Source organism: Fulmarus glacialis, unplaced genomic scaffold (genome assembly GCF_000690835.1).
Source record: "Fulmarus glacialis isolate BGI_N327 unplaced genomic scaffold, ASM69083v1 scaffold12767, whole genome shotgun sequence".
Classification (NCBI taxonomy): domain Eukaryota; kingdom Metazoa; phylum Chordata; class Aves; order Procellariiformes; family Procellariidae; genus Fulmarus; species Fulmarus glacialis.
In genome coordinates, this window is record NW_009222739.1 from 51,835 (window position 1) to 74,999 (window position 23,165).

At 38.1% G+C, this 23,165-nt stretch overlaps 2 protein-coding genes across 2 annotated transcripts in view; one reads left to right on the forward strand and one right to left on the reverse strand.

The window, feature by feature from the left end:
* The window catches only part of ADAM22 (ADAM metallopeptidase domain 22), a gene marked incomplete at its 5' end in the record, with an annotated part of 52,934 nt that extends 47,701 nt beyond the window's left edge, over positions 1–5,233 (forward strand). Inside the window, 2 exons of the mRNA XM_009581568.1 lie at positions 3,731–3,849; positions 5,187–5,233. Coding sequence (XP_009579863.1) covers positions 3,731–3,849; positions 5,187–5,233 — 166 coding nt within the window. The remainder of the gene's footprint in view (positions 1–3,730; positions 3,850–5,186) is intronic.
* Positions 5,234–15,224: 9,991 nt separating this feature from the next.
* On the reverse strand, positions 15,225–22,607 carry SRI (sorcin; the record flags this gene model as incomplete). The annotated part of the gene is made up of 7 exons (XM_009581567.1): positions 15,225–15,552; positions 16,202–16,260; positions 16,726–16,839; positions 17,000–17,147; positions 18,166–18,209; positions 18,939–19,008; positions 22,524–22,607. Coding segments are annotated over 7 exons (546 nt in total), but the record flags the coding sequence as incomplete, so codon positions are not given.
* Positions 22,608–23,165: the final 558 nt, after the last annotated feature.

Genomic DNA, 23,165 nt, shown 5'->3' on the forward strand with positions numbered 1-23,165 from the left:
AAGGAACTGCATTTAAAATGTTTAGCCACATCAGTGTTTTTAGAAGATCCCAACTTCCTAATGTAGGATAATTTAGGCTGATGATGTCCTACAAAGAACTGAACCTACGGTAGCAAAAGTCAGATTAGGCTGATAGTGTCTACATTTGGGCTTGAAATCCTTTCGCCATGTTGAATGTTAAGTGAATTTCATTAAATTATTTCAATCTACGAAACAAAATCAAGCACAGCTTATGAGCAGCTCAGATCTGTCAGGGCCACCTGCCTTGAGTTCAGCTAAAATGACACTCAAAGTTGCAAGACATTTAGTTGTGTGACCAGGTGACACATTTCACACTGTCCCTTGTGGGCCAACACTCACCCTGTTTAGGTGACAAACAGGCAGATGCCTGGCTGCAGGAGAGCGCATGCAAATGTCCTCCCGCTGCCACAGTGTTTTGTTGTGAATCCCAGCATGGTTTCCCCACACTCCTAGTTTCAGCTTCCAGGACAGAAAGATGGACACGAAGTGGCCACTACATCTTGCTTTCTGGTCAGAAATTAGAATCCTTGCAGTGCGTTTAGGTGCATGGCTTTCTCTGGGGTTGGTGGTAAAACCTCTGAAACTGTCATGGCACGTACAGGGCAGAATGCAGTCTGCAACACAGTCTGCTTTCCTATTTTTTTGTATAAGTTTCAGCTGGAAACAAGATTTGGCATGAAAGCCAGTGGATGTGATGGCAGGAGAACTGAAACCCCAGTGAAAGCTAAATGGATCCCACCCTTGACCAAACTGCAAAGTTTTGCCTACCTTTAACCCCAGCATTACCACAAGCGTCCCTGAATGCTGTCTTTTTTCCATCCTGTAAATGAGAAAGGTCATGTCTGGCTCTTTCTCATTTAAAGTCCATGTAAATCTGGGATACACAGCACATATATAATTGCAGGGCAGAACCTGAAAAGTGATCAAAACCACCTCAAACAACTACGCTTATCACACAAGATGCGTCCTAAGATCTGTGAGCATACACTTAGTAGTGATACGTTTTTACAGTCTCAGTAGATGGCACTAAAGATGACAAAAACCAGCACATAACTTGTGTAGCAGAAATAAGGGGTGAGGGCCTGCGAAGGGAGGGCGAGGTCATTTCTTTTAAGTGTGCAACTGCATTCTCAATGTATTTGGCTGTAGCTTTGCACGTGCAGGTGAGCTGCAATGTGCACATCAGTTAGGTGAGCAAACCATAGGTGAGCTGGCAACACGAAGTGGGGTTGAGAAGTAAAAAATGTAGGCAGCTACGCTGGAGGTCTGGGCTTCAAAATCTTTTGAAAAGGCAGCATTGTGTTTGAGTTACGGTGCAAAGCTACCTGGCTACAGGCTTAGCTAGGGATCCTGGTCAGAAGACCTGCTGTGCAGGGAAAACGTTCAAGATACCCCATTCTTGGGGGGCGTTATTGCTCCTTCCAGGATCACCTACTCAGGCTGATGGCTTTCCCTCTCACCATGGCCTTCTCTTGTGGTGCCTGAAATAGCCTGTGGGAAGAGCCTGTGGTGTGCAGCAGGCGTTGTTGTGTCTGGATGTGGTGCAAGGAATGGGAGATGTCTTCATTCTGTGTGCCACTTCCTGACTGTGGTACCTATGTAAACAGCTTTCTGATAGGGCTTGCCAAGTCAGATCTAACACCCCCCAGTTCCTTGCTTCTAATCTCCAGGTGCATCGTTATAAACTTAAACAAGATTTAAAATCCTCCTGTAGCTGTGGGGCAAAATTCAGGAATAATTGGATTACTAATAATATGTAAAATCTACTCTCCTTATCTTCCCCCCTTCCTCCTCTCCTTATTTTTTTGATTCTAGATCCACTAATAGTTTATTAGTGATCTTTATCAGTCCAAATGTGGGCACAGATGAGAGGATTTGTACGGGTAGTGAACAGCAGGGCACTGTTGAGAACTTTTCCCTAGATTTAAAAAAAAAAAAAATCTGTTTTGTTGCATGTGCAGTTTGGTGCCCAGATCTGTGATGCCAGACATATGAAAGCTTTGTTTTATACTGCAGTAGCTGTTTAAAATTTTCTTCCTGAAAGCGTTCATGTATGTCCAGTTCATCTTAATGGGTGATCAAAGTGCATGTGCTGAAGATGCACTCTTCAGTGTTTGGACAATTGTACCAACCTAAATCTTTTAAGGGCTGTTGAACTTAGAAGCTACAGCGTGAGGCATTAGAGAACGTGAGCCAGACTGGAGAGCTGTCACCATATAATTTCCATTGACACCTTGTTGCTTGTGGCTACCATCAATCATTGTTTGTATGGGAGACAAGAGAGTGTGCTGTTGTAGGGAGCTACAGACACAATAAAATGATACAGTAGTCCAAAATAAAAGAATAATTATGTAAAGGTAAATGAATTTCACTTAGATAACAGAGGTACACAACAGTTCCAGACACAGAAGAGCCCCTGCCTTGTCTGTAATCCTCTTTAGATGAAAGGACCTGATCCTGCAAATCCCAGAGCCAGGGATGTGGGGCTGTCTGCCAGGGATGGTTCCTGTGGCTCCTTGGTATCAGTGATAGTGCTTATCACTGGGGTCTGCAGCTGCACAACACACAGCCCCCTGCTGTGTTTGAGGGGCTTGGAAGACCTGTTTGTAGAAACCAAGGGAAACCTTTTATCTTCAGAGACACGTTAAGTTCAGCAGATAGTAGGCAGCAGTGCTCAGGGAGGGTCTGGGTGATGTGCCTGTACTAGTGGGAGGCCTCCTTTGAAAAATGCCCTCAGTCTGCAAAACAGAACAAGAAGGCCAGGGTAGCTCAATTCTTCTACTTTGAGGCTTTTTTTCCCTTTTATTCTGCCCAGATTTAGAGCCTCACTTGATAGGAACCTCTCAAGTGGGAAAAGTGCAGAATCTCAAAACAGAAGCATAGGAGTTTTTCTTGGGTATAAAATTTCAGTCAATAATGTGCTGCTGCCTTATTGACATGAAAAGAATGCCTTCATGTGATACAAACATTTACTTGCTCCTGCTTACTCTACTCACCTTGTACAGAAATGCTGATTGCCATTGACTAATCAGTCCATTTTTGTATATTCTCATCAGACTCTTTCTTTGGCTGGAACAATATGCACTGTATGATGCTTGCATGTCTAATAATTTTTTATTAGCACTTTGTATATGCCTTTGTTACTTCACAACTAACAGTTTGGCCTCTAAGTGCATGCATTTGTGTAAATTAATGTGTTATAAAATAATAGATTTATTTGCTATGTTTGTATCAATATAGGAGATGTGTAAGATATACATAAAGACACTGATAATTGCCATTTAGTCACTGGCAGAAGACATTGTTTAGCTTGTATTTTTACAATCACTGTTTCTATTTAGGCTTCATAATGCCATGTCTATCTTTTAGTTCTATATTTATTCAATTGCAGATTTTGTTTGTTAATTTTATAATTATTAATTACAGTACCATATAAAACAATTTAAGAAATTATTTTTGTTATGCAATACAAGTCTAATAAGAAGTAGGAAACTTTATTTTTTCTTCCAGTGTTCCTGAAAGCTATAAATACCTTTATTCATATCATGAAATTATTAGGTTACTGAGCAAAAAACTTTATCCCCTTGATATTGAGCTAATAATAAGCTATATACTTGGTTCTGAACCAAGCTTCAGAGTAATGGCAGTTGCTGTTGCAGTGCTGGGACCCGAAGACATCACGTTTATTTTGTGTGTTTCAACATCTCAGGACACTGTCTCCTGCAAAATCTCCATCTTCGTCCACTGGATCTATTGCTTCCAGCAGAAAATACCCTTACCCGATGCCACCACTTCCTGATGAGGAGAAAAAAGCCAACAGGCAAAGTGCCAGGGTATGTGTCCTTCTTCTCTGTGCATTTCGTCAGTGACTTGATTTACTGGTAGTTTTTCAAAAGGGAAGCATGGCAGATCAGCATCTTTCACGAACAGTGAGAGCAGCAGTGGCATTTCCTTCGTACCCTTAACTCCAGAAGCTGCTGAAGGCTGAGCCTCTGGCAGCGATTAGGGCAGCCTCGGTGGCTGTGTTTACAGATACCCATTCAGATTGCTCTTAAATCTGCCCTGAGCCCAGATTTCACTAGTTGTCTTATTTCAAGCTGGGAGCGTGCCTGGCACAGCCTTCGAGCTGTGGAGGATGGGCAGCCCTGGAGCAGGCAGCTTGTCTGGCTCTCCTGCCTTACCCCTTCCAGGGGACTGATGCAGCCAGAAACTCTCATTCAGGCTGGGGGATAGCTGCTTTCCAGCTTTATGGAAAGGTAACTACGTTGCACTTAAGGAGGATGTGGAGGGCTTGTATCAAGCCCTTGCAGACCTGGAGGGACTTCGCTGCTGCATGCCCTGAGCGCACTCTGGTCCCCCAGGGAGAGCAGGAACCACTGGAACATGCTATGGATGGTAATGCTGCTCCGCAGGGAGAGATTTCCAGCTGCTGCCAAAAGGCAGCGCTAGCCGTTGCTTCCTTTTTGTCAATTCAGACATAGCAGATAATTGAAAAAGCAAAAAACCTCTGAAATTTATTTTAGGAGTTTTACTTGTGATAGCTTTAGTTCGTGTTCCTGATGCAGATGAGATTCCCATCTCTGCTCTCTGTCCTTTTTTTCCAAGAAAAAAAAGAGTGGAACGCTGCTGAGGGGACCTGCATGCTGGACCCCCACGTCCTGCTCGGGGCAGAAAGTTGTGTGCGGGCCAGCACAGGGTCTCCCAGGTACATGTGTAGCAGAGCAGCTTGGAGGAAGGGCTGCACTGATGTTTCTTGGCCCTGGAGCTGCCTCGGCACCAGCTCAAACCCACGGCAGAAATTCATGCTTCCCTGAGCAGAGTTAGGCAGAAGAGTGGGAAATTACACTAATATTAGTTAGCGTAACTGTAAGGTAAAAGCTGTCTAATACAAAGTTGATGCTACACTGACATTTTTCCTTCAAACTCTCCGCACTCCCAGACATGGACATTTACTGTGCCGACTGCAAGTCATGCTGAAATGCTTGAGACTGTTGATTTTGTGGTCTGAACAGATACCCACCACAGGCTGGGAGGAGACCAAGAGCATAGCCTTGGTGACCCAAGTGATGTAGATGCAGTTCCCCAAACAAGCTCCTCATGCTGTTTGGGTAACAGCCTGTTTTATCTTGGTGTTCAGTGTGTATTTGTGTTCCTTTTCCCCCTCTCCAGCTGTGGGAGACATCCATTTAGCTGCACTGTTTTCCTTGGGTGACATCAGAACTGTTTACTTCGAATTTTATAGAAACTCAGCATCACTGAGTCATTGCACATTCATCTGCTCTTCAGACAATTCGAAAGATCAACAGAGATGCCCGTGATCACAGTGAGAACCTCCTCTCATCTGGAAGGGAAAAAAGCAGTCCTTTTTTTCTTTCTTTTCTGTTGACTAGTATTTTCTGGATTTGATAAACGACCAAAATCATAGCAACTAACAGGGGATACTTAGCCCAGATGTGACAAGGTTATTCCGCATGATGACAGATACACTCACCTAGAATCCCAACTGCAGTCTGTTTGCCAGTCCCGTGTAAGAGAGGCTTTTCTCTGGTTTAATGCAGTCCTGAGTCAGACCAGAGTGGAACTGGGAACGCGCCTCCTGAAGAGCCCAGCCGATGTAAACTTGTACGCTGTATGCATGAACCTTGTGTTCTTTACTTTCCACGTGTAAGGGATAAACAACATACTGTAGTAGAAATTAGCATGCAGGAGTAAGAAATATAGGATTTTTTTGTGACAAGATTTCAAGCTTTGAAAGGCAACTATTTGACACAAACGTCAAACAAACAAGGATTATATCTTTTTTTTACCTTACGTGTTTATAATCTCAGTATACAGATTGTATATATGTAAACATTTGATAATGTCAAAAATAGCTGTTATACATAAGTGTATTTTGCCAAATGCCTAAAGAAACAGTCATGACTAACATCATCACACTTCAGATTTTCTCATATTACGAGCAGACAACTTTGGAAATACAGAAAGTACAGTACTGTAAAACGGTGTCTCTCAGAAACTGGTGTTTGACCAAAATCTATACTATCTTTTCAGTATCTTATACTGTCGTGACAATCTCAACTGTATGGTAGACTGCAGAAACCTGTACAGCAGCACTTTGTCTTAAATCATCGTAAGAGGAGCCAGTCAAAATCCGTTGTTCAGTGAGGTGACCAGTGTATCCTCTCACAGGTGTAATCAAGAATGATTCGGCAGTCAACAGAGACAGAGTCTTTAAGTAATGTGCAGTCCAAACTTACTGGACATTTGGGAATACTTCTAAGTAGTCAATTCAGGATGTGGTGACGTGAAGTCCTTCTGGTGAGAGTTGCTGTGTATTTTTGATAGAGCATTTCAGACACTGTTTCAGATGGCAAGGCGTAGCTTATGAGAAGCATAACGATTTCACTGCACTAGATAATAACAGTGCTGGGCAAGTGGCCAGTTTCATTGCTGTTTTTTAATTTTTATTTGTTACTGGAATCGCCTTTACCATGCGCTTGAATGCTATGCTTGCTGCCCCTGAAGCCCTCTTGACAATTTTTTGGGGCATTAAACTGAGTACAAGTGAGTTTAGCCTAAAAAAACAGGGTGGGCAGGGGAACAAACCCTTTACCATGGAGATGTTAATCCTGTGTATAAGTGGATGGTTAGATTTCTAACACCTGAGACTTCTAAAGGTTGTTGTAAAACAAATGTCTTTTGATTGGGAATTTTCAGTCAGTAAGAAACTGGACCATATTAGATCAGTTTATAATTCTCCAGCTCTCCAAAATTGACTAATTCTTAGCTTCAGGTAGTACCATTGCAGAATAAAACACCCAATTCTGTGTGGTGCAGTTGAATACCTTGCCCAACAGCCGTGTGATCAATTAGATATTATTGTGATGGGAACACCTATGGTGTTTCCGAATCTTCTACCTCTTTCCTGTATTCCCTTTAATAAGTGAACCCAACACTTGCAGCCTTTTAATATATTTTTTTAACTTTTAAGTCTCTCGATAAAGTCAAATATATGTAAGATTAAATTAAGAGATGTTTAAAGATGTCAGCAACTGTAAAGTATGTAAGATTTTTAGAAACACTATATTTTATGATTAGGCTCTGTGTTGGATTATGACAAAATATTGGCGATGGAGTTCAAATGATTTTTCTTCACAGTCGACAGGTTCTGGTAAGTATTTTGGAGAAAGACAAATATGAGTGAGTACAAGTTGATGCAGACAGACCATCTGGAAGGAGCTAATCACTTGTAATTGCTTTAGGAAAAGATTCTGCACTTTTGTGAAGAGTAAATATCCGTCAGCACTGAAGAATATTTTTTGCAAAAATTTACTTTGAGTGTAGGTAACTGGATTAAAGATAGTTGGTAGCGTAAAGCTCATGAAATTAGGGCCTGAGCCATAATCACTTGAAATCAATATGTTTTTTATTGATTTCACTGGACTTTGAGCAGGAGCCTCAAGGAGTTCACCTGCATTAGGACGTTATGGTAACCCGATAACCTCTGTGTTACTCTGTCACCTGGAAGCTGTTTTTCCCTCACATGTTAGTATCTTGTCTTTAGTAACTGGACCGTTCATCATGTGCCTTTTATGGTATTTTGTTTGGATACAAACTGGCATGTAATTTTGAATAATCCTGTTAGATTTCTATGTGTATTTTATGTTTACCACTGTTTACTCTTCCTTTTCCATTTTGCCTTATCAAGAAGCAGCAAGATTTGGCAGACTGAACTGGATATAACATACTGGCTCTTTGTGTAATGCTCATAGCTTCTTGTTTTGCAAACAAATGGCTCTTCTGACTGTATTTTCAACGTAGTATGTACTTTCAACTTCTCTCTTGTTTTGGTATAACTCATTTGTGGCATATGATGATACAGTTATGTGTGTAGTGTAACTTTAACAGTCACTTTCACATTTGGAGGTAGGTAGTGACTGGAAGTCTAGTTATGAGCACTAAGTTTAAGTTAAATAAATATTGACTTTCACTTTGAGGATCTAGAGTGAGAACATCACAGGACTTGGGTTTTTGCAAAATTCTTCTGCAGAGAATTTTGCATCAGTTTGATAACTTGGAGACCTTGTCATTGCACAAAACCTGAACTAATAGGGCTGTGTGAGCTTCCAAAGCCAGTGGAGGTCCAAGAGAGAAGTTGTTTGCTTACATTCTGTGGTTTCCTACTTCTAAAATGCAGTGTGTTGGAAAGCTGCCAGATTAATAACCTTGAAGATTGCAAATATTTTTATCCGCTGTAGTTAGTTACACTGGCAATAGCAATATAAATTGCCACATAATACCTCATCCAGTCTAAAATAGAGTACTTGTATTGTCAATAGGATAGCTCAGTCATTTTGACTCATTGAGACTCATGCTTTTATTTTGTTTTCAATTTTATTTTAATAAATGAACTAGTTATTGCCAGCTATGCTGTAGATGCCTGTTGAAGTGGAGAAGTCATCAGCTCTTCTCAATACATTACAAGTAATTGTCCATATGAGCATAGGACCTGCAGAATGAGGGTTATGTATTTCAACATGTGGGAGAAGAATCTTGTATAATTTAAAATAAAATTAATATGACTAACTGATGGAGACTGGAAAATAGAGATCATATCCACATAATACTGCTGCACAATGATTCCACAGTTTAACAAGTAAAAATTTACCTGCTAATTCTGAATTTGTTGACATAAGAACTTCAGTAATCCATACTATAGACTTTTGGTGAATATACTCAGGCAGTTTACCAGAAATGGTTTTGATTAATTGATAATTTACATATAATTTTGTTATATTTAAATAAGTAGTTTTAAAGAGGTTGTTCATTTTATACAGCCTATCTCTGCATAAGTTGTGAACCTAAGTCACTACTTGCCAGTTACATGATTTGAAGTGTGACTTGACTTTGAAGATAGCTATTTCCAGATGACTTAAGAGTTTTGTTCCTCATTTATGAGCTGTTGAACCTGCTAAGCTGATGTACTCATTAGATAATTTTGATTGTGCTAATGAACAAATGGACCTGTGGGTTATAGCCTGAAATTGTGTCAATAGCTAGTGTACTGAAGTCCTCTTACCTGAATCCCTGTTGCTGGTTTTAAATGAACTGAGTGGTCTTGTCAACACCAATGTGATAGCTGTTTTCAAAACCAGGGCTAAGAACAGGTACATACACTATTACAGGCATGCATATACTACAAATTCTGACAGAATTTGCAGTTATTTCATTGCGTAATGAATAGGATAGGATGTAACATGAAACAATGATGAGACACTGTAATCCTATGGGATAACAGGTTAGCTCTTAAGACTTGCTCTGTCATCGAATCCCATACCTAGCTGTTGTAAGCAAACTTGCCAAACTCCAGTGTAAAACTCAGCGAGCTCCTGTTCTCTTCTCTTCCATCTCCTTCCCGCCCCTGCTGAAAAGCATCTCCATGAATGATAATTACACCTACCACAGCCTCTTGTGTTGGTTGACTAAGGTCGAAAAGCTGCGAAGTTGCCTTTCCACACAATGTCCTGGATAAGGTTTTTCCAGTGCTGTTAAAACATCTTTTGCTCTTGCTACAGTGTAGGTGATGGAGCCTCGTGTCTCATGTGCAGTTTGCACTGGTAAAACCATTTTTGGCTCAGCCATCCTTTCTCACCCTCTAGCATTGTTGAAGGCTAAGCCTCTTTAATCACGGAGTCTGTGAACCTGAACGTTGTGCTGTGTCCTATTTCTCTTGCTCTGAGTCTGAAGATCATCCATGTCTTTCTCTAAGTTACTTAAGTATCTGTTACTTAAGTATCATTAGCAGATTGTTTGGGCCACTGTTATCAATCACAGTGTGAGGTTATTTACCTGATTTTTAAAGAGCTTGAGCATTCTGGTCTCTCCTGAAGCCAGTTTTTTGTCCAGAATGGATTATCCATCAGACTGCTGAGCTGATGACCCACAATTTGCATGGTTTCCAAACCATATGAGACATCAGCAATATGGGATTTGGCTTTGATCAGATTTCCTGAAGACAAATATAAGTGAACTGCACACATACGTACAGCTTGTCATCCCATAACTGCATGGTGGAGTAACGTTCCTGTGTGCACATAACTATTATCCTAATAGAGCCGGAAAGAAGGAAACAGTGAAACTGAGTGTGTAGACATAGTTGCAACACAGATAGGACTCTTAAGTGTGATTTCAATAAGTAATACCTCCTATCATCTACACTAAAAAACTCCTTTGACCTGAATATTTTCCAAGTCAGCTTATGAAAAACATTTCTGGTGCCTCAAGTAGGGATGCTGATGTAAACTAAAGCTTTGGAAACAGTAGCTCATACACCCAGCAGGTGGTATCGTGTTATTCCACAAGTTCTCTGCAACTGTTTAGCAAAGCTCTCCAACAGTCAACATCAATATGTTATCTCAGCCAAGTAATCAAAACAAGCAGTAAAAATAAGTTCAGAACACAGAAATGTGGTTGTTTGCTCACACTTGAGAAACTTTGTACCTGACTTCAAAATTGGCTCCCCTAGCCAGGTTTAGTGGTTTTAGTTCTCTAAAATCCAATCTACACCAGTTTCAAAATCACTTTAGCTAAGCCAGCTTTAAATTGTTTAAAAACTTCTGCTACGTAGACAGGCCGTAATTGCAATATAACTCAGAATGAGATGGGGAAGATTGGGGAAAGTAAGCGCAGAGCAGTTAAAAAGAAACACATCTCTAAGGGAGACATATAGGTGTCTTACACTATTTTTAATTACTACAGCATAAAATGTCAAAGCAACAAGCTAATTTTTTTCTGTTTCTGTATTCCTCTGAATAAAAAAATAAAGTTTTGGTTAAAAGAAAATCTTAACATGGGGCCTTAAGACCTTATATATTCTAACTTTAGCATGGAGAGTCTATTTTTACAACCACGTTAGAAATTCTGTATATAGGCCTGACTGACCTTGTAAGTATAGTGGTGCTAGCAGCTAATCATGCAATATTGTAAGGCTCTGTATAACAGTAAATATTGATTTATTTTGATAATTGGTACAAGGACTCCTGCTCACTGCCTGTGTAGAGTCTCTGCATATTTTATGCTTGGAAATACAGTCTAGAACATAATCAAACTGTGAATATATAACCTGATTTTTCTTTTCTTAAGGGTAAAGATATATTACAATAGGTAGTGTTTTATATAGAATACAGTACTTATTTTTATTGTTGCATAAATGCAAAATATTTTTTTCAGAATAGCAAAGCATTACATAATTTTTAATCTGCTGGAGAAAACACTATTTACAGTATGACCAGTTCTTTCAGTAAAGCTTTTGGGGTGGTATATACCAATTGGCTCTGCCAGCTCCATTTTGTGCTAATGTTTATCTTGGGCATTGCTGTAAAAAAAAGCTGTCTATTTTTTCACTCATACTAGCCCTTATTGGTAAAGCATTTAGAAAGGCAAGGAGAATCAAGTTTCACCACTGGGGCTGGGCTAGTATTAGCAAAAACAACCGATCTACACCATATTGTTGTCTTTGCTAGTTAAAATCCTTTAAAGATCATATAATAGATGTAATAGAAAACATAAGATTTTGACAAACACCAAAATGAAGCATTGCAATTTACAACTTCCAGCTTTGAGTGTGATATTTTTGTCATAAACATTACAGGCATTGGGCTGTTGAAGTGAATGAATCTGGGTTTCATGTAGCTAAACAAAATGTTGCTTTTTATAAAATCTAATCATTGTAATTTGAGGTTCTAAATTCCTGCTCACTTTTAATAACAGCATCACAGTATCCACTTCTATGAGAGTATTTAATACAAATGCCTGTGGTTTTCAATGTTACTAACATATTGTAACATCAGTAAAGTGACTTTCAATGACAAAGGCTGTTGTATTTTGTCCTCCTAAGTCCGTATATTTAGCATTTCCTGTTTTATAGGTCTCTAGAAAGAAAAGATGCTGCATGCATGGGGAAAAAAAAGGCTAATGGCTAGTAATAGAATACAGATGCTATTTTTAACAGAATACAGATGTTACTTTTCAAATTCCGGGGTTGAAAATGATCCTGTGAGCATCCCAGTCTTTGTCTTAGGGTCCTACTGTTCTCAAGGCAATCTAAAATTACTGTTCCTTAGGTTTGCATGTCTGAGGGCAACCTAGAAAAATTATCTACAGTCTAAACTATGCCCAAATGTTTGCATAAAGGTCAAGAGCAATCACCCACTTAGTATCACATAAGCGTCCTTCCCCGGATGCTTTTTGGGAAAGAGAAACACTGAATTCCCAATTATAGATAACTTTCTCTAAAGCAGATAACTTGCATATTCAAATTGCCCACTGAATCTACTCTTAATGGGGAAGCAATTTTCACATAGGCTTCAGGTGGCTTTTTTTTAGCTAGATGACAGCAAATTCTGTAGCCACTCCTTAGCAACCGTATTTATTATCTTAGTTTATGTCTAAACATGAAAGATGATTTATCCTATCAGTCCCTGTGAATACCACGGATTTTTTGAAATGCTTATGGAGAAGAAAAAGCAATTATTTCTTGGGTAAGCTAGAATTTGTTCCTGATTTTGGAGCAATTTCTTTTCCAGTTTTCTGTTTTGTGTTTCCTAGAAGATCCCTGAAGAAAACCCTACTGTTTCATGCTGTTGTTCTTGCAGCATTTCACTGCCCAGCAGCTGGCTGGTGCCAAAACAGTAATTCAGCCTGGGGAAATAAACTGAGAAAGACATAGCATGTTTGTTATTGGTCCTCTTCTTTCCTTGCTCCAGACACCTGTTATGCCTCTCATTAAAAAAACAAGTAACCCTCCTCTCCAAAAAAACCCCAAGTATGCAAAATAAGCTGAACACGTTTTTCAAGCCAAGCTTTTATTTGTAGGTGCAATTTTACTCCCACATATTATTTCATCAATAATTCTCCTGATTTATTGCATAACTTCATATCTGTATAGGAGTGTGGAACTTCTGGGGGGTCTCAGATCATTTAGTAAGTTACACTTATCTACAAGAACATTGTATTCATTATTGCCTGATATTTTCTTTCATTAGTAGTTTCAGGCCTGTGGTGGGTGGAGAATTGGAAGAGCAAAAGCAAAAAAAAAAATTGCAGATCAAGGTAAAACAGCTTAATAAGTGAAGGAAAAAAAGTGGGGGAAAAAAAGCCATGCAAAGGCAGTCACTCACCATCTCCCACCAGCAGACCCATGCCCAGCCAGTCCCCAAGCAACAGCTACTTCGGAGAGACTGACCCACCCCTGCCCAAGGTTTGTTGCTGAGCACGATGTGATGTGGCATGGAATATCTCTTTGGTCCATTCGGGTCAGCGTCCCCCCTGCGTCCCCCCCCAGCCTCTTGCCCACCCTCAGCCTACTCACTGGGGTCACAGAGTGAGAAACAGAGACGACCCTGCTGCTGTGCAAGCACTGCTCAGCAACAGCTAAACCACTGGTGTGTTACCAATGCTGTTCTAGTCACAAATCTAAACCACAGCACCCTACAGGCTGCTATAAAGAAAACATTCATTCCATCCCAGCCAAATCCAGTATAAGATCAGAAACATGATTAAGCAGAAGCATGAGACAAATGTTGTGTGGGTAATGAGCATTTTGGTAAAGATGTCTCATGCTTTTTGGGGTAAAATTAACAGTGTAAGGATGAATATTGTGTTTATGCAAAATGGTCTAATCAAAACCCTACAGGAAGAACAGCCTTTGCTTCATACTCAGTTTACTAACTTTGTCAGCTGTCAAATTTTTGAACTACACCAGAACTAATGTTGGCTACTTCAGTCAGACAAATCTTTATGGACTTTGGTCATGTTAGAAATGCTTTCTGTAGCATTCCATGTCTGTTTCCCAATTTTATGTGCAACACGACAGTGTACAATTATCAGAATGTGGAAGTATAATCATGCCTGTGCCTTTAAAATTCATTTCTGAGGGCAGAAAGAGAACTAGCTTCTGAAATGAAACTAGAAGCAATATCCAAAGGATTCTAAATTGAAGTGGTAAGTACTAGTTGCTTCTTTAGGTGAGACCAGCCAGCTTTTAATTTATAGCCCACAAACTAGAGACCTAGACTTTACAGTATTCTTAGCAAGCTAGGGTATAAAATAGTATCTTCAAGCAAGATTTCTGCTCCGAGGATTATTTCTGTTGCTTGTCCAGTGACATATACACATATGTATCTATATAGACACACAGGCATGTATAGTTTTGCTTGCATTCCTTAGTGCAAAGGCTCCTCCTCAAAAGTGCTCTAAACCACTAATATAAGAAATACACTCCTTTTAACATTCTTCTGGCATTCTTTGCATTCACAAGGTTAACAAAAGAACTTCTATCACTCCTCTGTGGTAGGTAGAAGTGACCAAAATTAACGAAAGTTTCATTAACTTATTTCATTGGGAAAAAAGTTTCAACTACCTCCATACTGTTATGCTGCTCCCTCTTCCCATACAATGTCAATCTTCCCCTCAAAAAAAAAAACAAAAAAACAAAAAAACAACCAAAACCTCCCACCAAACAAAACCCTTTTTTTTCCCCCTGAAAAATCTCAGGCAAAGAAAGTCTTGCCTTTCCATATCTGCTTTCATGTAAATTCTACAGCATTGGTAATTACTGCCATCATCTGAAATAGTAATCTGGCAAGAATTTTTCAAAGTGGGGTTTGGCCCTTGTATGTTACTTGGCTTACAGAGGCAGGAAAGGCTACTTGTTAGGGTTTAAAGCAGACGAGATGATAGAAACATTAACTTACATGTATCTGAAGTCTCGCACCTTAGAAGTTCATTGTTAAAGGGAAAGTTAATGTATAAACTGACACAGTGTAGTTTTTGTATGTTTAAAAATGTTTTATATAGTGACACAAACAGAGCAAGAATCTCACTGGAACAAAAGCCCCCTATACAAGAGCACACTGCTAGAAGAGTTCTCTGCTATGTTTTGTCGCATCCCTGAAGTTCTAACAGGTAGTCTTACACTCAGTGCATGGTGTCACAGACTTCATCTTGAAAATAGCTAGCTGTCAAAATAAGCAACTTAAACTTACTGATGTTCTAACAGACCAGCGTAAAATGATCATTCCAAAAGCTCTTTCAGTTTGTCTTATGCTGTTAAAGACAAAAGAATATGTATCATATGTCATACACGATACTGTTTAAGACAGAAAAAGGTAAGCTGCACTCCAGGAACTGGTTTTAGTGAATCACAGGGAAAAAAGTAAACACACAGAGAAGAACTTACTATCTGCATAATTTGAGTTATACATAGTGAATTGCAAGTTTATGAAAATAAAAAACATCTTTAATAGTCACAGGTTGAAAGTTAAAGATGACAGTACATGAGTAGTTTATAGTCATTGTCAAAACTAAAAAAATGCAAGTGTATAAAGCAGTATCTTCATAGAATACGCAATTTCCAATATTGAGATACACAATCATTGGAAGATTTGGCAAAGCAAAACACAAACTGGAATGTTAATCGTGATCATCCACAGCTTCCTTCCTGATTTAGATGCTCATAACACACTGTATGAACTGAAAAAAGAATAATCACTTATTAGATGTATGGTAGAGACCAAGTTTTCACTTTTTCTCCTAAAATACTCATTGTCACTACCCTTTTCTGTAAACAAATTCAGACCATGAACAACAAAGCTTTGAAACGAAATATGAAAATTGGCTAATAGTTAATTAAAACAAAGCATCTCCTTAATAATAACAACAACAAAAAAAACCAGGAATACTTGAATCTAGTGTTCTCCTTTTCCTGCACAGATGCAGCCAGGAAGCCAAGACCTGACTGAGTGTGATTTGTGTCTGTCCCCACTGCACCTCCCCCAACCTTTCCTGGGAAAAATGCCTACCAAGCCTTAAAACAAATGAAGAAAAAAAAAAAAGTCACAGAAAATGATATTAGCAAGCAACGTAAGCCTCTTAGATCTTCTTGGATCATGCTGGTAAGAAGTCCAGACAAAAATGCACAACAACGTTTTAGAGAATTCTATAAAATATGTGAAAACTTTGAGACAATACTCAACAAAACCCAGAACCTTTGTGCTCTCAGGTAACACCATCAGCGTAAGGAAGACAGGCACAAACTCAAATCATTACTGTTTGTCTTCAGTTTTAAGTTTTTCTTTAGTTTTACTCTGTAATTTTAACTTATTCCTTAAAGTTCACTTACATCATCATACTGGAAGTTCACAAAACCCTGCTGAGATGTATCCCTTCTTCTAAAACATTCTGCAAAAATGCATTAAGAAATCAAAACAGAAACCAGGTAAGAAGAATTACACAGTTAATCAATTTTTCTAAAATGCACTGTACTTTCATTAAATGCCCCAAGTCACATGAATGAGAACTCATGAAGAGCACTGCAATTCATTCCAAGACTTAATTGCCCGTTCTCCATATTTATCATATACAACCCTTTACATTCTGTTGATAAATACAATTTCCCAATTTTGGTAACATAACTCTTCTAGTCTCTGGAATAAATCCTGCATTAGTTTTAAGTCCATTTTTCAATGGGGATTTAAAAAATCATAATCTACAATTGTTCCAGTTCTGCCTGTAAACTCTATTGAAAGAAACCCATTTTGTGTTACATAAAAGTTACAGTTGAACTTGAGATAACTGAGTAATCAGATTTTGTTAAATAAAAATATATTATGGGGATGATAGTAACAAGGCCATAATCCAGCATACCAGTGAGAGCTCTGAGTTTCACACAGCAGGCAATGTAATCATCAAATGTAATCTTTCCACGAGTGCTGTATCGCCTTGTGATTGCAGTCACTGCCTGTGGGCTCAGTCTAAATCCTATTTGAAAATAAAAAGTCTATATTGAAAAGACAGGTAAGTTAACAGAATCCAACACATTTTTAATTGGAAATATCATGTGTCAGTTACTGCAGGATGATAACTGGTACTGGGAAATGCTGTAAATCAGTGTCAGAAGCAAGAACATTTCACAACTTACCCATATTAATCAAGGCTTTCTCCAGTTCTTGACGATCCACTGTACCACTTCTATCATTGTCAAAACTTACGAAGTGTTGCTTCCAGCCATTGACCACAGCCCAGAGTTCTTTAAACTCATTAAATCCCAGTGTGCCAGACATATCCCTCTGAGTCCAAAGCTAAGAAAAACATTTCTTAACTTGAAAAATTTTTAAAAAGCCCTCTCATCAATGGAAATTTGTATCATCTGTAGTTAAAAATTCTTTCTTGAAAATCAATATTAACAATATTTTATTAATTTTTCTGGTAGAAAACTAACTACAGCATCCCACAGCACAGAGATACTACTACTGACCAAAACCAAAGGTCAGAGAACTTGCTCTCCCCACTTCTTCTCAGCGAAACCTGATAAAACTATTTGCTCTTTGTGAATTTAACTCAGTTCACACACTTCTCTTTTACCTGTTGCAGTGTAATTGTTACCAATAAAATACATATCTGAAATAAAAATAGATGCCAAATGAAAAACTACTTTAAGTTAGAATAATATCTGTTCTCTCGCATTCTAAGCGGTTTGTTCAAGGTGAGCTAACAGCCCTTCCAGTTTCATTTCTGTTTTTTTCTTTTTAAACAGCAAAACATTTGAACATGACAATTTAAGTTTTGACTAAAAAACTCCAAAGATTCCAACCTCGCACAGTATACCTAAGTCTCCCATAGGTCCTACTGCTCAATGCCATATACCATCTCATCAGATCCTTGAACCCAATTCATTCAAGGAACACGATTCAGGGGGACTTAGATTGTATTCAGGCTGTGTAGTACAAATGCTTAATTCATTAGGAAGGACATCTACAATGTTGTCCAATTTCAAAAGCACAACGAGCGATTTGCACAAAACTCTATTCTGGGCTGCCAGACCTGACTCTTCATGCATTCAATGTCCCCTAGGCTTAGAGGGATACCACTTGTTGTAAGAAGATCAGTCACCAAGAGCCTAATTTATTAGAATTTCATGCAGTAAAATGATTAAGAACAGAATTTTGTAGTTCCCCAATTATAATGATCATAATACTTATCAAGTAAGAGCTGAATGGGCATTACAAAGCATTTCCTAAATTTTGGGCACCCTCTCAGCTTTGCTTACGTAATGCAAAAATGTTTACATTTCATAGTAAAGGATACATCCAGCATTGAGATCATGAGTCTGCAAGTCTCTAAGTTGAAAGCTGTTTAAATTAGAAAAAGGAAAAATAAGTTATATGAAAAGAACGATTTTCAGTTTTGTTTGTCTAAATGTTACATTTTAAATTGCTTTTTATTATATACTGACAATATATTATAATGTATAAAATACTACATAATTGCTTCCACTGTATACAGCCATACCATATTTCGATCCAGATAAGAGCTTTTAATCATTACTTGTTAGAAAAACTGACAGCAGACAATCTGGAGGCAATTCAAGTTATATTTAAAATTAATTTGCTCTTATCTCAATCCATAAAGGTTTTGGGTATCAGACAAAGTGGTCATTTATATTTCACCATAGACCCCATTGAGGAAGCCAGTTTTATTCACAGAAGCTCAATTTTGTAAATTGAACACTAGGTATCCCAATAGGAGTCCTGCCACAGAATTTTTTGGTCAATATCAAAGCTCAATTTAAAAACAAAGCAAAACACCTTTTTAAGAATTGGCTGTCCATTACAAAACAAAACACTTCTCCAACTCCACAGCTCAGCAGTGGGGAACTAAGGAGGCTGAGAAGGGAAGTTTTATATGCACAGAACTGAATACAGAGAATTTACATTTCAAAGCAATCCATATGGAAAGAAAGCCCTTCCACCATGCAAATAAAAAAAAACAAACCTCTGCAGAAGGCACAACTACAAGTGTTTTCTAGTAGATGGCATAAGAATTAGTATGCTTTTGGCTTATTTAAATCATTAACTTACGTTTATATGCTCCTGCAATCCCTGACTGGGTGAGACATCTCTGTAGCTCATCAGCATCTATTTGTCCATCCTTTCGATAACAGAAGATGTATCAGCTATTGTTCTAATTCCCTCTCCCAGGCTGGTTATTCCCAGTACCCACTCCCTTTTAAGTGGCATTAGTTTACCCTTCAAAAAACAACTGGTTAGCTGTCTGCTATATGACAGAACCTGCCTTTTATAACCCATATCTGTAATGATGTTTCTTTAGTTGATATTTTTGCAATATGCATTAGTTTTCCCATCTAGTGATGTACTAAAAAATGAACAGGACTGGCAGGTTTGCTCTAAACTTAACTTTTTTAAAAAAAAAAAACAAACCCACATCAAATATCGGTAGCATATACTTGAGAGCCAGCTGCATAGAAACCAAGGTGCAAAATTTTGAACAGAAAGACAGCTTTCCTTAAAGTACTAATTTTAACTTAGTGGGTATTGTAATCACTTTAGATTATGTGTTTATGATCTCACTGCTACAGTAGGAAAGCTAGAACCCAGGTCATACATACCCTCTTCTCAAGACAGCCTTAAAACTTACAAGTCTAAAAAAATCTGGTTTTTTGGGAATAGTAAGTTGTTAGTAGAACAAAAAAAAGCAGAAAGCAAAGAACTTTAAAAGAAAAAACAAAACAAACGCAGGAAAGATACCTATCCGCACAGTTTGGAAAATGACTCACTTCCAATGCATCCTGCTCAGGGCCAAATAGAGAAAGCAACTGCCAATTCATGGAAAACCATGAGCTGTCAAAAGTGGAGCTGGAATTCTAGGTCACATTCCTCACACACCCAACATGAAGTTCGGTTCACAGAGAGTTTGAGTATAATTTAACCTCATTCAGGGATGGAACATTGTATCTGTAGATATTAAAAATGACGTGACTTTTGTAAAGCATTAAATAGGGAAAAGAGTTGCTTTATATTTGAAACAAATTTATTTGCCTCAGCATTTTCCTAATGTTTTTAAATCCAGTAAGCATTTTTTTTCTTCTTTTTTTTAAGAAGAGAGATATGCTACTAAATGGCATGGGAATGGCAGAGCCAGGTAACTAAATGGGAATGGCAGAACCAGGTAACTTTCAGAAATGAAGTATCATTATTTATAGGACAAATAGCAGTTAATATGTTAAATGGTATTTGACAAGGTCTGAAAAAAGATCAACAACGTTTTGATTCTATGTAAAATTAATGGTAGCTAAACCCCAAATTGCTTCAATCTACTCCATCAGTCTAACCATACAGATGTATTTAAAACTTCACATTCACAGGAAAATTAAAAAAAAAAAAAAAAAAAAAAAAAAAAAGAAATTTAAAAAACCCATCAAAAAAAAAAAAAAAAAAAAAAAAAAAAAAAAAAAAAAAAAGAGAGAGATCTGAAATAGCCATGCATATTAAGCAGCAAATCTCTTCAAAGCCCTTGTGCCTTCTGAAACAAAGGCAGGATCTATATAACTTTAAAATAGTCAAGAAAACAGAAAAGCATGATTTGTAAACATCATTAACATTACCAAAAAGATGCTCAGGGGTTTTTTTTTGGTTTTTTTTGTTTTGTTTTTAAGTAGAACTTAAGCATTTAAACTAGACAAGGCACAGGGGCTTTGCAAACAGACTAAAAAAAAGAAAATTATTACTTCCTACAAAGACAGACTCAATTAATTTAATAAAGATTTGAAACAATACTTTTGACTTTCTTCTGTAAACAAAGAAAACTAATGCCTCAAATCTAAGACAAGATCTCTGTTGTAAACTACTTCAAAGAAAGCTCAGAGATAACATTATATATTATATAGGCATAAAAACAACACAGAAAGCAGCAAACCATAGCCAAAAGCTTTACTAATTCTACAGTAAATACTTATGGAAAACTGTGAGATGTGGCTTTTTACAGACTTGCACAGATGGCTGTAACAGCAACTGATAATGTATCTGTTCCATTTCACTGTCTCCTTACACGGTTTTTACTTCTGCACAGCCACTGGTCTCTGAAACTGACTCTTACAATTCTAAGGATAACATTTTAAAAGCTACCCAGTTTATTTCAATAAGGAATGATTTCTACAAATAAAAAGTATTTAAGAATACTAACTTAAGCACTCTTAAGCGCTAACTTCATCATACCCATTAGCTCACTGGTTCCCCAGCTTTCAGTAACAATGCCCCAATTCAGAAGCCTGGGGGTGGTCTATGCTTTGCTGAGGTCCAGCTCCTGCCACCTCTTCTCCACAGGGCTGCATGCTGTTTGCCGTTACCTCCCTTTCTCTACGCTAGGAGCATACTCATTTTTCCAGCGTCAGTTACTGGCTCCACAGCTGATTCCTGGCACACACCCAGGTGGCACCTAGATGCAGAGGTGTCTCAGCTGGCAGGCAAACTGTCAGCACGTTCAGCAGAATTTAGCTTGGGCTCCACCTTACCAGAGAGGCTGCTCACTACACATAGGTCATTCCAGTGTTCTCCTTTACTACAATACACGGCCTACATATTTTCATAAGCAATGTTAAAGTAGTAATATATAGACTGTAAGATGCATTATTAATTCAAGAGAGTAACATAGAGAACAAAAATAACTCAAATTACAGTCTTAAACTGGGAATTTAAACATCAGCTAATATTGCTGAATTCAAACTTTCATGTTGTGGTTATGTCTACCTGTGGATAACAGATCCAGGAGCAGAGGTTTAGATTTGCACACACCCTAGAAGCATGCAATAAATAGCTATACATACGGCCAACAAAGACAGAACTTCAGCTCAATAAACCTAACTTATTTGCTCCTAAACTTCGTAATATATTTCAAGAACTACTTATTTCTAATAACATCCATAATCATACAAAAACAATATATGCCACAAAATTACAGGAAAGAAATTAAAAATGCAGTGCAGAATGACAGGGAGGAAAAAAGAAAGGCCTAAACGAAAGTTGTGAATGCCTTTTCTTCTAAAAGAATAATCACTCTATCCTACCAGCAAACCCACATATTGGCACAACTCAAGACTGCTTTTCCATCTGTGAGTCTATTAAGTCTATTACGACCATGTAATGATCTCTTTCTTATTAGCATTTCCTGCTCGTAGCCAGGCCATCTCCACAGCCCGTGCTTCCCATTGTTTCTGGCTTCTTTCTCCTGAAACTGACATTCCCCAACCCCGAGCTGAGCCACAATTCAGTTACAATGTTTCATGAAACTATATAGTCCCTGTATATACTTATATAGGAAATATAGCGCATACATGCGAACATGTGCGTGTATATGTATGTATGCATTTCCACACACATACACACACTATATAGAAACTAACGGCATTACTCAAACTGTATAGCTGCTGTGTGTATATAGCTATATGGTATAGCTATATAGCTATATATAGCAGATAGGCTAAGTAAAACCATTCTGGGTTTGTTTTTTTTTTTTTTTTTAAAACTTGAAACAACAGTTTTCCTCACTGCAAATATTAGGCATTCCTCTTGCCAAAAGCTAATGCAGAAATTATTCCCCAGAAAAAAAAAAAAAAAATCCAAGAAATAAATAACATTTTATAAGTTTACCTGCCCTGCTACTGCAGCAAAATAACCATACAAAGGATCCTGAGCTTGTCCAGGGAATGCTGGTCCTCCTGGAGCTCCTCCATACTTCAGAAATCAAGACGAAAATTAATTTTAAATCAATGATTCAGTTAACTGTTAAGAAACTGCAGTGTTTGTACTTCAATGTTTATATATACACTATGCAAAAAAGTCAAACCAATCAAAAAAGAAATTCCTTAAAAAAAAAAAAAAAGACACAATCTTGGTATCGAGATACTCATTTATTATAATTTAAGCAGATCAGTGTACAACCTTGCAAAGGAGCAATCCACTGATCTAGATGCAGTATGGTGTACCTCATCAAGGTTGAATTCTAGTCTACTACTAGCAGGAAATGGGGTACTGAAGATAAGACTACTAAGGCTCCGCAGATTTTTCTTTCTACTTCAAAAAAGTTGAGCAAGACAGATCTCTAGGGAAAATACTTGAAGAATATGCATTAAGCATGGATTTTTAAAAAATAAAATCGATTCTTAACTGAAAATCATGGAATGATAGAAGATAATCCTGTTTGAGTTGAACCAATAATCTGTGTAGAAGTGTCGATACCCATCTTCTGCCGGGACAAGAATACGCCTTTTTTGGAGACGGACAGAGCTTCAT